At 29.7% G+C, this 16541-nt stretch overlaps 1 protein-coding gene across 5 annotated transcripts in view; it reads left to right on the forward strand.

Moving 5' to 3' along the window:
* Positions 1-16541, forward strand: part of LOC143225198 (SID1 transmembrane family member 1-like) — a 201657-nt gene that overhangs the window by 137121 nt on the left and 47995 nt on the right. For all 5 annotated transcript variants that reach the window (XM_076454195.1, XM_076454194.1, XM_076454192.1 and 2 more), the window contains 3 exons: positions 8399-8429; positions 14467-14584; positions 16056-16192. In XM_076454195.1, coding sequence (XP_076310310.1) covers positions 8399-8429; positions 14467-14584; positions 16056-16192 — 286 coding nt within the window. The remainder of the gene's footprint in view (positions 1-8398; positions 8430-14466; positions 14585-16055; positions 16193-16541) is intronic.

Consider the following 16541-nt stretch of genomic DNA (forward strand, 5'->3'; position numbering starts at 1 on the left):
TTGGGAAATAACTCTTGCTGCCAAGGAACAAGAAAAAGTAAAAATTTTGTTACATAGTGCAATAAACATTCCTCACAAGCTTGTGAGTAGGTTATGTATTATAATTTGATAAGGTGAGCTGAGCTACACTTTCATAAAGTGATTTACAATTTCTTTGGTGAGATTATTAATTAGAGAGATTTCAATAAGCAGTAAAATAATTATAAATAGATGTATACTGTTACAAGTTTTAAGCTGTTTAGGATAACAACTGTGATTTCCTGTTACAATTTGCAGTCATTCCAGGAAAAAGATATATTTTAACTCTCACTAAGGGTTTCTCAAAATGACCAAGTTCATGACCTCAAATGACCTGTGTAAATTCCATACTATAACTTCTATTATGTTTTGTGTATTTTCACAAAATATTGCAAATTGTCAGTAATCATTAGGAGTGATTTGCAGACAAAAATGTCAGGATTTAGAATTAATTATTTTAACCAAACATTCTCATTAAAAAAATCTCAAATTTCATTTGCATAATATCTAAAACCCAATAAATAAATATCAAAGATTTTTCTTTTTACTAGAACTCTATATTTTATTTGTTGTTTTCTCTACGTATCTCTATATAATGTTGGACAGATTTAACAACTTTATAACAACAGGAAAAGAAATTTGAAAAAAGAGTAAGATCCTCTTTTTTTCTTTCCAGAATGACTTCAAAGTATAACATCAAACTTCATTTGTTTTTTATAAATAGCTTAAAAATCATTACAGAATGCATCTGCTTTTACTTAGGTTTTGTTTTATTTCCCTTTGAATCATGAGTGATATTCCTGTTATAAATTTTTCAAATCACTTGGTGAATTATTACCTCACATTACCTCATTAAATTACATAATGCAAAAGGCAAACAATATTCTCCAACTATTATCCAAATTTATCTGGCTACTGTGTGACAAGAATCATTAGAAATCCATATGAGTTCATTGATGTGTTTTCCATGAGAATGAAGTTTGTACTGGAAATGAAATAAACAGTTTTCTGTAGGGAAAATAATGTAATATAATATGTCATATAACAGGTTTAATATCTTGGCTTTCTTATAGTTATAAGTAATGGTGTATTAAATGTCATGGAGAATTATTGGCAATTTCTGTATGAAAGGATATCACAGGTTGGTGTGGCAAAAGGTGTCTGATTTTCTAATTTCTGTAACTAAATACGATTGAGGGATATAAACACTGTGCTTTACTGGGGTGATGACCATATTATAATTAGTAATCTGCATTAACTTTCATGGAGGGTTGGTGTAATAAATTAGAGAAGAGAAGATGCTTATAGAGAAAATGTTACTTCTTTACTAGGGGAAATTCAGGATTTTTCATATTGCCATATAAAATTTTAAATGCTTATATACTATTAAAAAGATGTCTGTAGTGAGTGTTAAATAAAAATACTTAAATAAAAAAATATGATTTTCACTTTACAAAAGACTAAATTTTACTAAAATGTTGCCATATTTTATGAATATACATTAAGTACTTCAGAATATAGTATTTTTACCATTATGGTTACTGGGTGGTTTCAGAGTTGTGTAAGATACACAATTTTGTTGAAATAGGTTTAATATGACAATATCTTCTAATTTTAGTCAGCATAGGAAATTTAGGTTAATTGTAAATCCTTGTACTAAGCTAGCAATGTAAAAACATCTATATAAAGCCATATATTAAAAAACTTACAAATGGTAATTCTAGATATTTTAAACATTTTAAACAATGTTAAACTGTACCTTATACAGTGCAAATATTTTGTTAGCTTCAAGTATTGTCATACAGTTTAATGTTTTTTGAATTTTGTAACATTAGTGTAACTGTGTATTAAAAATATTTAATAATCCTTCTTAAAAACATTGTATGAGCAATGAAAACCAATTAAACATCTTTGGCACTAAAACTTTCAGAGAAGCCTACCATCTGAGAGAAACTGCTGTGACACATGTTGCTTTTTAGATGTGGAATCAAGTAAGAGGACATTACAAATAGTATTATCAGAAAGTAATGCATATGAAGATGCAAAATAAAATGAATATTTTAATCATACAGTAAATAGCTAGAATATTCTTATGCTGATTAATTATATCAACATGGGTCAAAGGCCGTATCATCATGTTTGTTGACTTGCATTCAAAATTCTATTTGATGAATGTATGTCACTATGTTTGGTATCAAATTTTAGTATTATACATTATTAAACTTTTTAATTTAAAAGTAAATATAAAAGAAAAATTCTAAATATCAATTTTTGGGTGTTAGGTGATATGTTGAATGCATTATTAGTTCACATTAGACTTTTGTGAAGTCCAAATACAAAGTCTATAGTTTATTATGAATTATATATTCAAACTGACAACATTGGAAAACTGGAATGTAAAATAAGAACTTCTTATATCTTCTGTTTCCTGAGATAGTTATATAGTTATTGAATTAAACCATGTATTCCTGCTCACCTCTTAGTTATTCAAAATACTTGCATATGCACACCTTCTTTGCTCAGTGATGCATGTACAACCAATCAAAAGCTCAGAATGTCCTCATTAGTGATTTTCTCAGCCTGATTTCCTGATTTTTTCAGGAAACTTTTGTTTTATGTTAGATTCCAAGGGGTAAGGTAAGACATTAGTTAGTTTGAAATTTCATATTTTTTTTAGATCCAATACAGCTTAGTTACTATGCTTGGTAAAATACAGTGGAATTCTATGGTATTAATATAGTAGTTCATGATATTTTTTATTTCAAAATGTATGTATGAAACCTTAAAAAGAATTATCTTGTGTCACATCCTTTGTGTACAAAATCTGATAAGGCTTAGAAACCTATGGCAAGCAGCAAGTGAGTACAAATTTCATAATTAGAAGAAATAATTGTTTGCTGTACTTCTTTATTTGCTGTATTTTATGAAAAATATGTTTAAAAACATAGTTGTTTATAGTAATAATGTGTATACATATATAATGTATTATAACTGAAATGTGACTGTATTTTACAAAGTCCTGGCCAACCAAAACACAGCTAATACAGGTCACTTTATAAAGGCTGTTTTTATAATCTTGGATGCAGTAACATTGCAATTTGTTATGTTAATTAGGCATTGCTTAAAGGTTAATATATTAAAAATAAAAAAAAAATATGTATAAATATGTAATGTTATGTGATTAAAGTTATTTAGACTAAATATTTGTGTTTTCATGTTATAATTTTCATGTTTCATTCTAGAATGAAAAAAGCATAACTTATATTTATTTCCTAATTTTTATAGTGGTTACGAGGTTGTTCAAATTGACTCAACCTGTACAGAAATATAGTAGAGAAAAGAACGTACAAAATATAAAGATTTTCCTAAAAAAACATTTGATAATTATCAGGAGGTTATAAATATCTTGCTTGTGGAATGTGAAAATTATCTGATGCATAAGAGTATTTCTAACCTTAAAATTACTTTGTTTGTTTGACAGCTAATGCTTGAAAAAGAACATAAGAAAACTATTACTTAAAACCTAAGATTTAAAAAAAATCTGTTATTTTATGTATGAAAGCCTTGTAATGTTTACTAACAATATGCAAAATTTCATGAAGATATGCTTATTAATTTGAAAATTCTAGCATGAAAACTATAGAAAACAAACTGATTACTAGGTGAGTTCCTGTTACTGAACCCATGCAGAGAAAGCTAAAATATAACAATGTGAAGTATATTAGAAGGAAAAACAATGTATTATACATATTGTGAAGTATTTTTAACACTACTAATTTATCTTTAACTCAGTTCTGTCACTTAATACATGAAACAAGCAAGAGGCAATGATAAATAAAGTAGAATATTTTGTAAAAGCCAAAAAAGTAACATTATATGATTTGAGAAGATCCACTAATAATAATGAGAACTGGAAAGGGAAGTTATAGCAATTGTAAACATAACAAATAAAATAGATACCAAAAATTGTAACGTAACTAATGGTGTAATATTACCTACACAAAATTTTTATGTAGCTAGTATTACCTTTATTTAATAAAAGCTTAATCTAATAAGAAATAAAATTAATGTGGTCATTAAACCAAAATTGTTCATTATTACCTTAAATAATTTCTGAAAGAATGAAACTTTTGATGTGAAAGTTTTGAAAAAGTCGTAATATTCTGTAAAACCTCTGATTTTATCATTAATATTTGTGCAGTTATTGAATCTTTCCTAACATATGATAAGAGAAGTCTTGTTTGTTAAAAAATGTGAGTTCACAAGTCTTTATATAAATCTTATAATAGAGGAATAATTTTATTGTATGTAATAAGCTTTAAATAACAAACATTGTAACATAACTTATTTGGAATATCTGGAAAATTTATAAGTTCAAAATTGATTGTGAGATTTTATTGAAATCTTTAAACTTGAATGCTCAAATAAAAATGCTGATATTTAAATCCAGGCAGTATGCCTTATTTTTTGTGAAAAACAGTTTTTTCAGGGTGAGTTCTTGTGAATAAGCTTTCTTGGTTGCATCAAGAAAGCCTTGATAATTAGTCATAAGATTGTCATTAATATACCTACAACTTTAATCCACAAAGCTTTATTATAGTCTTTCTTTTCCGATATTTGTTATGTTTAAAAATTGCAATACAAATAAATGTGTTATCTTCCATTGAAATTTCTAAAATTTGTTGAAAAGCATACCAAATTGCTCAAATTTATATTTTGAAGCAAAAACGTATGTGGTATGCAAGAATGTATTTAATGTGAAGTCGTGGTAATGTTTATAATTGACACATTAAACATGAAATTATTGAAAAAAATTGTTGTTGTTTTGTCTCAAAACCTTTCATTTTGTTTTTTACTTTGGATTTGTTTATTTTACATGACCCTGTCTGGTGTATAAAAATGCAATAATACGTACTATAAATCTGAAATTTCTCATCCTATACTTGCAAAAACTGGTAAGATTTTATTAAAGATTATATATACTTTTTATTTTACATGATATCACTAGCTGTAGATATCATCAACATGCAGTGCAATGAAATGTTTAAAATTAGGAATTATAAAAAATGTGCATACCTTTTAATTTTTTGTAGGATATCTTCTTTTGGTTATATTTGTAATTTCAGGTCTTTTCCTTTTTGCATATAATTCATTTTTAAAGTTTTATTTTTCACCTTATTCTATTCTATTCTTCACCTTATATTACTCATCTCTGTACAAGTCAATAGTGCCCTCAGGATATAATATTATTTTCTGCAGATATATACAATCATTTGGTGAAATTATCTTGCCATCAGACAAGATCTTAAGCCTTGACAACTGACACAAAATATGATGTATATCTAATAAAGTGTTCACTTTTCAGTTATGCACTTTTCACAGTGAATAACTGTGAAACTTAACACTTTTCAAGTGTTCAGTTTTCAATTAACTAGGTGCTTGGAGATGCTTGCAGGCTGTGTCATATCTCATTGGATAAAATCCTTCACTTGATTTATTCTTTGGCCTTGTATTTTTGATGACCCATCATGAGATCCTTCAGGCTGTAATGTTGACTATGTCCAACACCTTTGTTTTATATTAACTTTACCATCTGCTTGTGTCACCTCTCTCAGTTGCCATTCACCAGTCTTCTCACCATATTTGATGGGTAGGTGCTTCATTTACTTCTTATCTTATACAACCCACTTTTCAGACCACCCCTCCTTTCCTTTCCCCAGTGGCAGGTGCTGCTTAACAGAGTGTACTTACTTCTTTAAATCTACATCAAGTTAAGGGGAATAGAAAACATTAAAAATATCTGCTCTGGATCCAAGTATGCTCACTGTTGAGATGTAGTTTTTCTGTATGACCACTAAGTCTTTTCCAGACTCTGTTTTCCACAGAAAATAAAGTACCTGGGGAGTATTTGCCTATTTTCTTGATCTCTCAATTAGGAAGCACAGTGCAGTAGGAAGTGAGGCAGAGGTATCTGTATGAGTGTAGTTAAAATTTCTCCTCTTTTATAATATGCCAGTTTCCCAGTGGCTTTGCCAGCCAAATTAAGATTCCTCCCTGCTGCAGGAAAACTCTTTGCTACATTTGACTAGGGCAAGCTATACCTCATCTAACTAAACAGTTGTGTTTAAATACTTATTTTACCACTCTTCCCTGTGAAACATTGACTTTTTGGCTTGCTTCTTATTTCCATTAGCAAAGAGAATACTGTGCATGAGATGGATGTTGTTTCCCACGATGTTGCCTTTCTAGTAAGCCCTTATTATAGACTTTCTCCTCTAGTTGCCTTCTCTGAAAAGAGCTCATCCATGTTTTAATGTCTGTATCAGTTGCACAACTGTGGGATTAAAGCTACTATGTGCAGATAAGTAAGGGATAGTTTCAGAAGCTAACATTTTCTTTACTTGAGAACGCATTTCTGGTACATTTCTCTTCATACCTTTTGACCCTTCCTCTCTCTCCTACTGCTAACACATTATTCTTGCTTCACTGAAGAATGAGTTTCAAGCAAAAGTGTTTTGGGGGTCCAATGCAAGTGGGGGTAGTATTTTTGTTGCCCTCCTATCAGTGGAGGACTATTGTTAAATGATGGTTACATCATGCATTACAACAGTTCATATTAGAATGTGTCTTAGATGGGAAATAGCTCAAAGATAATGATAGATCCATGAGGATAGCTGCAGTATAGAAAGAGGTAAGTATCTTTTGCAAATACATTTTTGAGTAAGGAAAATTCTAATTTTGATAATATTTCCAGTAGCCATGTGTGTAAGAAGCTGTTCATGTTGAAATATAACACAACAATTTTTCTTCTTACAAATCGTTTTGTCACCTGTAAGACTTTTTTCTGTTTATTTGATGAATTACGATGCAAATTAGAAGATAAAAGATATAGACTACGAAATGTTAGATTCTGGAATATTTTGACATCAATGGATGGTATATAGTACATGATTGAAAGATTATAACATAATTTATTAATGGATTGTGTTTAATTTTCTCTTAATTAAAATGTAAAGGTAACATTTATTTTACTAACATGTTCAGTTCCTTGTAAATTTTACTATGTATTTTACATTTGAGTGTCACAAATAAAAACAGAAAATTTTAAAAGTATATAATATAGCTTTTTTTATTATTATTTTATTGCTAAATAAGTATTTATTCCCTCAAGAACTTTCATTTCTTTGTTTACAATAACTATTACTGATAGGATCCTTTCTGTTCTTTTAAACACTGGTTTTAATGTGTTTTTCATGAGCTATATTTTAATGCTTATATTTGGATGTTTGTTAGAAGATACATAATATTTAGATTAAGCAACTTCTAGAATGGCTAGAATGTTTGAGAAACTTTATGAAGTGTTTAGAAATAAGGCTGGATCATAAATATCAGAACTTGTGTTTTGATATAAGCAATTATTGAACGAGTATTATTTAAGTAGAACGTCTGTTTTAGTATGATGAAGAACTTAGTTGTAGTGAAGCATTGGATCATTGCTATTTAGTACATTCATTTCATTTATTCAGCATATAAGCCATGAAACTGCACAAGTGAACTAGTTTTTTTTACATTGATCTTTTGGTTTCCATCTGAGCATTAAAATAAGGCTACTTAAACTTACAACTTAACTAATTTCAGCAGTCTCCAAGTAAAGCCAGCTTGTAGAAATGTCCATGAATAAATAAACTAGTTTGTCATCACTTGATAAAATCAAAGAACCTGCCTAATAAAAAGCAATATTATAATAGTATTGGTTCAGATTTTCTGGGTTTAAGTTATTTGCTGATTTTGTCTGACTTTGGTTTTGGACCTGATTTTTTTCTTCTGTCATTCAAGGATGTTTTTTAATTTTTTTGGATTATGCTTCTTTGAAATCCTTGTGTTATAAAAGATACATGTACTGTTTTATACATCTTTATTCTAGAGCATTAATATTTCACACAGTTATGTATAGTAGTTTCCAAGGTATAATAGATTGAAATAATCTTATTTGTGTGAAATATATTGTTATATACCCAATAAGTTATTGAATTGACTGGCCTGGAATTGTTAAGATTTTGTTTTATTCCAAGAGTAACTGTAAATGAAGAAGATAAGTCTAATTAGTGTAATAAACATTTTTATTAATTGCATTTCTTTCTTTCTTTGTTAGTGAAATTTCTCGTGAAAATTATACAAGTGTTAAGCTGAGATATTTATTATATTAGTTTGAGCTGTTAGTGAAATATTAAGTATGTATTAATGTGAATGTATCCATACATGTACCTAATTTTTGTTTTGTCAGGCTTTTAGGTATTTTTCAATAAGTAATTGCTCTTTTATATGATAAAAATCTATTAGTTTGTATATGCACTGAACTTACTTATCTCTTGCTTTTCAGAGAATTTGTTCAACATGACAGACTAGATAAGGTAATATTGGAAATTTTACATAACTCTTCTATTGTTTTAGGCATTTTATCAGTTAAATATTTCAGTATTTTGAGATTTTGGTTTTAATTTCTTGAAACAGACATGCAATTTAAAAATACCTTTATAAAATGTACTTTAACAAAGATGTGTTTTTTATTTTCAGATATTTTAAACACTTAAATGGTGGCCATTTTATATCACTATAAATATAAATTTGCATATATATTAATATTAATATATATTATTTGGCAAAAAATGTCTGTCAAAAATAATGGGGCAAATACTTCCTCTCTCACTCCATAGTGTATTTTAACTTCACATTTCATAGCTAACTCAAATGCATAATTTTTGCAAAATCAGGCTTGATGAACAAAGAAGCAGAAAAGTGCAATCAAGACAGTGAAACTTCAGTAAATTCCTTTGTGGGCCATTTAAAATTGAGATAATTAATAAAATGAATTAGTGGTGTATTGATAAAATAATCATTGGTAAAAGTCACTTATATTAACAATTTATAATATATAGAAAAACTAGTGCATTTTGGTAACACTGTCCCAACAATGGCTTTTATGTGTTAATATAACTTAATATGTTGATAGTATATGTACTGAAAGTATAAAAAAAAACAACAAGTGAAGTCAGGTGGGACAATGTTGAGGGTAGAACAGGTCAATAGCTGCTTCACACTCTGCTACTGTTAACAGGGTGTGGAACTCATCAGGGTATGAAGATGTTTTGCTTGACCTTGTTGTGACACTTTCACAGATCTGTTTAACACTGTGTCATTCTTCATGATTCTGACAAGGACTGGGGTAGCTCCCACTAGAAAGAAATGAAAAAAGTAAAGCTCTTGGACCAGTGCTGTGAACGTCTAATCTCTTCCAGTGCTGATTTGAAACTGGAAAGTATAAAATGAAATGTATGGACGACATAACTCAAAAAAAATATTTGTTGATTAAATAGGTTTGTTTTTTTATCAAAATCTGGTGATGCAACAGAAAATAGCTTAGTTCACAAATGATTTAAGTTTAAAATTTAATTTATATTTTTACTTTTATGATAAATTTTATGCAGTTGGCTATAGGCTTATTATACCAACACTCACTCCACTTGTGGGATTTCATAACAGTCCCTCCCTCACAGCTCTCTTGCACCTCATCATACCAACACTCACTCCACTTATGAGATTTCATAACAGTCCCTCCCTCACAGCTCTCTTGCACCTCATCATACCAACACTCACTACACTTGTGAGGTTTCATAACAGTCCCTCCCTCACAGCTCTCTTGCACCTCATCATACCAACACTCACTACACTTATGAGATTTCATAACAATTCCTTCCTTACAGCTAAGGGATGCACCACCATCATTAAAATTGTAGTTGGCAGACAGACAGTAATTGAATATTATGTATGCATTTGAGCTTTTATAACTCCCATTTTAAGACATGAAGCATTATGTGATACAAACTGGCTTTATATTGGTTAAATATAAATGAATTCATACTAACTTGTCAACATTAAAATTATTCATAATACATTATAGCTACATTACCGCATATCAATCACACTTATCAATATAAAAGATGTTCATGATATACATAAACTGTTTGAACCCTTACTGATGCTTAAGATTTATATTATTAAAGATATGAATTCTAAGAATTACTTCTGTTAACTAACCATTAATTAATTTACTGTAGTCAGTTTCTTTATTTAGCAATATATAATTGTTGTAACAAAAGCATGTTGAAATATAATTGAAAGATATAATTGTATTTTACAAAATCTGTACTACAGTTACATTGATAAATTCTGAATTCTATAATAACAGTCTTTTTATAAATATGCAACAACAACAATGAAAAAGAATTAAATACAATGATAGTTGTGATACAGTGCTAAGTAAAGCAGTGTTATATTTATTTTTTCTGTCTGTAAAGAAATTTATGTACTTTATAGTAAGATACATTTGTAATATTACAAAAACAAAACTTGTGCAAATAGAAGATATACTCACTGTAGCCACATCTCATTGGTATAGTTGACACTAAAAAAATATGCATTGCCATGCAAAACATTTTACTGTGCATAGCATGCTAAGTGATGTATCTTGATATTGACACAGTATCTGATAAGTCAGAATTGTAACATTTAATGCATTTGGTCCATTTAAGTGTAATGTAACTACTATATTTTATATGGCCACCAGATGAAGGTTTTATCACATAGCTGATTTCATTTGAATACCAATTTTATGCAGTACAACTGTAAGGCAATTGAAAATATTGTACTGGTGGCACTGAGTATTTGTGGCTCATTGATTTGAGCAATCTAGATAAAAGCTTGCTTTATATTTTGCTTTTGCTACTTTTGAGTAGATTAAATGTTTTACCAGCCTTATGTTGACTGATGTTGCTCCATAAAATAATCAAAACCCAACCATCTATGGTTTAAGAACCATTAGGTATATAGTGTCTTGATGTACCTTTTGTAATAATTCTTAGAAAGTTAAGTATCTTTTCCATCCTATCAAGTAGTATAGCACTTATATTGATTAATGGTGGATGACATTCTTCAGTTCTATTTCTTGCTGCAACTTTCAACTGTATTGATTTTTCTGGTAGATCTGATTATCATAGTGTTAATGTGGCTGGTGAGGGTGTATTGTCCTTCAGAGTACTTATTAGAGGGATGACAATGCTTGCAAGAGAAAGTGATGGTTTGTTCTTATTAACATGTCTGTTGCTGAGTCTGTAGAATAAGGCTTGGCCGTGGTAGATGTGATGACCATTCCTGTTTTATTGCACTGTTTGCACACCCTACTTAAAGATGGTTGAATTATATTTTCAATTTTAGCTTTGCTACAGCCTCTGCTGTGCAGCAGAATGTCATCAACAAAGGTTACCACATGACATCAAGGTAGGCTATATTCTTGATCTAGATGTTTTGCATGACTGACAAAGATGGAAATCTTTGAAGGCAAATTGGTATTTATGATGATTTAGTTTGCTTACAATGTTCCATGCTTCATAGTGTATTTTCTTAATGCAGTTTGACTGTTGGTAAGAATCAGCATTTGGACTCTGTTTTAAGCATATTTCAGATTTATAGCTGCTGTCATATTGTTCTTACTGGCTACAAAAGATTCTCAAACATCTGCTGCAAATTCAGCAGTATTGATCCAGGTTTCTCATCCACCACACTCACCACCTGTTTATGAGGATAGCAGTGATTAAATGTAACAGACAATACTTCTAGCTACACCCTTTTCTGTAATTTTGCATGTATTATTTTTTAGGACAGTGATATGTTGGGCTTTAAAGTTAGTGATTCTTCATGAGTTGGGGTAAGGATGATGTGTTACTACTGTGGCTCTACATGAGGTTAGCTGTTGTAAGTTTCTCTAAAGTAGATATTCTTTCACCATCTGGACCTGGTGTTCCATCTTGAGATGTATTCATGAGTGTGTATTTCAACAAGCTAAAGATGGCCTCCATATATGCATGTACTTATAGCTCAGATAAGGACTGCTGTAGCTTGAGCTTTTTTACATATCACCTTGATTTTCATCTGTATGAATGGAGTACCATCATCATTGTAAGTCGTAAGATTGTTGAAGTACCAGAAGGAAGTTCTTGTGAAAATGGCCTTGTTGAACAGTGCATTCCATTTCTTGTATTGTGCTTTTTATGCTAATTACCTCTAGAGAGTACAGGCATTATTCCATATAGTTATTGCCTTTACTGTCTGATCTGTCTTGCCTTGTCTGCATGAACTTATTCTGTGCTGAATTATATTTTACTAGCCTTTATCAGCATGCCAGTTGTATGAGATGTTCTTTTTGCAGAAGTTGTTGCATTGACTTTGCTCATTGGTGAAGAGATGCTTGAAGGTACAAGTGCTGCTAGATAGTATGACAGTCATTTAAGAGTTTCACTACATCATCCAGTCTTCATATGAACTTCACACATGAGGTGATTTCTGCTGACATCATGTCCTTTATGGCACTTAAGGTGGTGTTAGAAAATGTAAGGTCTATACAGAATCTTTTTTTTTTTAAATCTTGTCTTTCCATGTTTAGGTATAAGGTTGATGGCTGTACTGTAGGGAGGAGAGTGTAAACCTTTATCATTAGTGTTTTCACTTACAGATGGGTGTCATATACATAGGGATGTTGTCAGACATTAGTCAAGAATGGTATGCTGTGTTTCCTTTGGTTTACATGTTGATGTTTAAAATATTTGTCAGTTATATCAGGAAGAGCTATTGGGATGGTTTGTAGTTTGCATTGGTGGCTGTTTCACTGAGACTTGCCATTGAATTTCATTGCAAACTGTGTTGTATGAAGTTAAAGTCAGTAAGAGTGAACTTAGAATTCTACAGTGAAATCACTTGAAAAAGTGAGTGTGGTTTTGTAAAATTCAGAAAGGTTCACAAGACAGTATTTACTTATACAGGTCCCACTGATATTACAATATACTACCATAATGTAACACTGGCAGATTCTAGTGTAATTATTATATATATCAGCTCAGTGTTTGGTCCTTGAATTGTTTTTTTTCTTTTCTTCTCTTGTGGATACTCAGAGTCACTCATTAGTATGCACATAAGCTCCATTGCTCTTGTCCTTCTGGGCACTAATTTTTATGTATTATTGTTTATATGTTGATGATAAGTCAGTACCTGTTAGAAGGGACTATCATTCTTGAGGTGGTCACACACAAGTCAACAGGTGTAAAGTTACTTTCCAACCATCTGAAAGTTTTCCTGGCACAGTATGTTGCTTTGATAAGCACTACTTGTAACTGGTTTCCATGGTCTAATAACAAGTATTGTGAAGTGTTCTGTTTATTTGATGATCTGCCAAATTATTCCTTTTTGTTATACTATTCTGGTACATTTTATTGCTCTAACTTGGATTGATCATTGATTCCAGAATAGAGATTTATCTGGAAATAAACAACCTTATAACACTAAAAATGTTTTAATTTAATTAGATATTTAACATTTCACTTTAAAGCTTCTTCAGGAATATTTTGGTTTGTGTTTTAGTAAAAAAATTTGGTATTATAAGGTTGTTAATTTCTAGAGTTAATGTCTTTTATACATCATCATGTACTACTGAAATTATAGAGATTTGTCTGCTTTAATACTGCTTGTAATTGGGCTTCAGGTGACTTTACACTGAGATTTGTCTTATCATTAAATTAGAATTAATGCCTTTTGCATGCACTAATATTAAACTCAAGTGTGGTCTTATCATAGAGCTATAGCTAATTCATCATTAGTGCTATACTGTTACTTACATTTTAATTCACAGTAATTCTTATTATTTTTAAGCTAAATATTACATCTGTAACTTATATTCACACTGCACGTATATTTGAAGTTGAACATATGAGAATGCTGTAATAAAACTAAAGATGAACTAATTGTGTTGTTAAAAGTGAAACGTAATTCTTTTTCAGTGTCTAATCAAGTACATGGTACATGCATTTAAGCATATAACCTAGCAGTTGATGACTGTATAATTAAACTTGGATTTAATATTATGGTGAATTAACAGAGCTACAAGAAACAAAACAAATTTGTAAATCCTTATATAAGATTTAAATTCAGTTTTTCTTTTTTAATTTTCACTTTTCTTTCCTTCTCTAATTTTCCTTTTTATCTTTTATTTTTCTAGTACTTCCTTTTTTTTTTAGTATACATGTATTTGCTATAATAAACTATCCCAATTAATTCATCATTAAGATTTATAGCCCTTTTCTGAATTTAAAGTGGGCATAACAAATATTAAGTTTAATTGGCTTGTGAAAAAATTTAAGCTCTTTCTTCTCTCAAGAGGGTTTTTAAATTTTAAACTACTAAGAAGAATTGTGGTCAGTTTATTTTTCTGTTTCTTCTTGATTTCTTTTAAAAATTTACAGTTTTATGAAGTGTGAAATGGATTCAACAAATTTCATAATTAAACTTTGAATAAAAAATTTAAATGTAAGTAATAATCCATGTGAGTAATCTCTCTCTTTTCAGAATTGTGGTATACCAGGGCATTTTGGTTTATTTTATGCCATGGGCCTGGCTTTGATTATGGAAGGAGTTTTAAGTGGATGCTACCATGTTTGTCCAAATGGCTCTAATTTCCAATTTGGTGGGTTGGATTACAATTTTCAAACCAAATTATTTATTGTATTAAGTGTTTAATTCTTCTAAGGTAGTTATTTGCTACTTACTGCTTCAATTGAAATACATTCAATAGCATCTATTTACATATAGGTTATTGGCATATACCTAATAATGGTCACCTTTTGGGAGGTTTCTGACATCATAATTGGTTCTTAAAGTAATTAAAACTGTATGAATAGTTTTTAACATAAAAATGGGTAATTGAAATTATAATACAAATGCTAGTATCTTTTAACCCTTTATATAAAGGTAGGGGTCATAGTGCATGCCATCATATTTTGTAGACTTGCATTGAAAATTTTATTAATTCTTTCTGCTTAGGCATCATTTATTGCACATTTCATGAGGTTCTAATAATTTGCATGCAAAATTTAGTTAAACTACTTTTTGTTTATTGTATACCAATTAGTATAGCATAAAATTGTAGATAATAATCCATATTTTAATAGTACATGTCCTAAATTTTGTAAGCCAATATTTAAAACAAATCCTGAATTTTCCCAAGTGTGAGAAATGTGACATATTTTCTCTGAGTAACCCCTCTTCTCTATCTTATTCATTACACCTCCAGTAAGTTTCAAATTTAACATACATTACTCATTGTTAAACCATCATTTCTCAGACAATCTATATTTTTATTGCCTCCAATTTTGTTTAGTTGCAGTGTTATCAGATAGAAATTCTAACCTCTCTTGCCACACCCATCTCTTTATCAACAGTTTTCTCTTACTCTTGAAACTATATTGTGTGTAACCAATAGAATGCCAAGGTTTTTATCTGTTAAATGATATACAGTAGTTCATTGTGGATATGACCTCTCCCAATAATGTCTTCCTTTTAAATATTTTTTTCTGTGCATGGAAAGATTTTATATAATGAAAATGTTTCACTAGGTATGCATTTGAGCAGCATGCTACTCGAAAGATTTACAACTTATAATGGTACAAATAGTAGGTAAACACTGTTCAAAGGGCAATAAAAAAATAAAATTTATTGATAAAAAGATTTATACTGTTAGGAGTTTATAGCTACTTTGGATAGGCAAAGGATAAATGAAGTCATTTTTTTATGATTACAAGGTTAGGCTATTTAAAAATATAAGTGAAAACACAAAACTTAGTATTCAAACTTACTTAGCCCCACTGTTCATATGATCCAAGACGTGTTTGCATAAACACTATGTAGTCTGAGATTTGGATTACAGAGAATTATTCTTTCTCTGCATCCAAAATATTTTACTGTAAGTGTCATACAGTAGTTTTTAATTTGGTGCATATTATTACTAAAGTTTTTAATATAGATGATGGAGTGGTATAACATATAAAACTGTTTTTATAATAAGGTTTTTTTTTATACTTATTTAGTTATGAACAGATTATTTTGTTTAAACCTTGAAAAAGTTTTCCTAAATTTTTAAACATTTTTCTTCTTAACAGACACAACAACAATGTATGTTATTGCAATGCTCTGCATGATGAAAATTTACCAGAATAGACATCCTGACATTCTTGCAAAATCTCACTTTTCATATTTATTTATTGCTGTTGTAGCTGTCATTTGTGTCATTGGCGTGGTGAGTATTACTTCTTGAACTTCCTTAAAATCATTTTCTCTGATAGTGAGATCTATTCTTGCATGGCTCTGAGATGGAGGTTTGAAATATATGTTTAAACATCAGAGGAATTTTGTTCTATAACTTAATTTGAAATATCTAACTTATATTTCGAATTATATTTACTTTAAAATACGAGTAACTCTGTGCAATTAGTTTATCTCCAGTTTGCTTTAAGATATCCTACCCTACTTTTTTTACACTGTGCCCAACTGGTTGGGAAACATTAAAATATAGTTATTCTTTCCAATATGACAAAAAAATTTTCAAATAAACTAAATTACTACTAAATATCTGAAACTGGTAAGAG

This window comes from Tachypleus tridentatus, chromosome 9, assembly GCF_004210375.1.
Source record: "Tachypleus tridentatus isolate NWPU-2018 chromosome 9, ASM421037v1, whole genome shotgun sequence".
In the NCBI taxonomy this organism is placed as follows: Eukaryota; Metazoa; Arthropoda; class Merostomata; order Xiphosura; family Limulidae; genus Tachypleus; species Tachypleus tridentatus.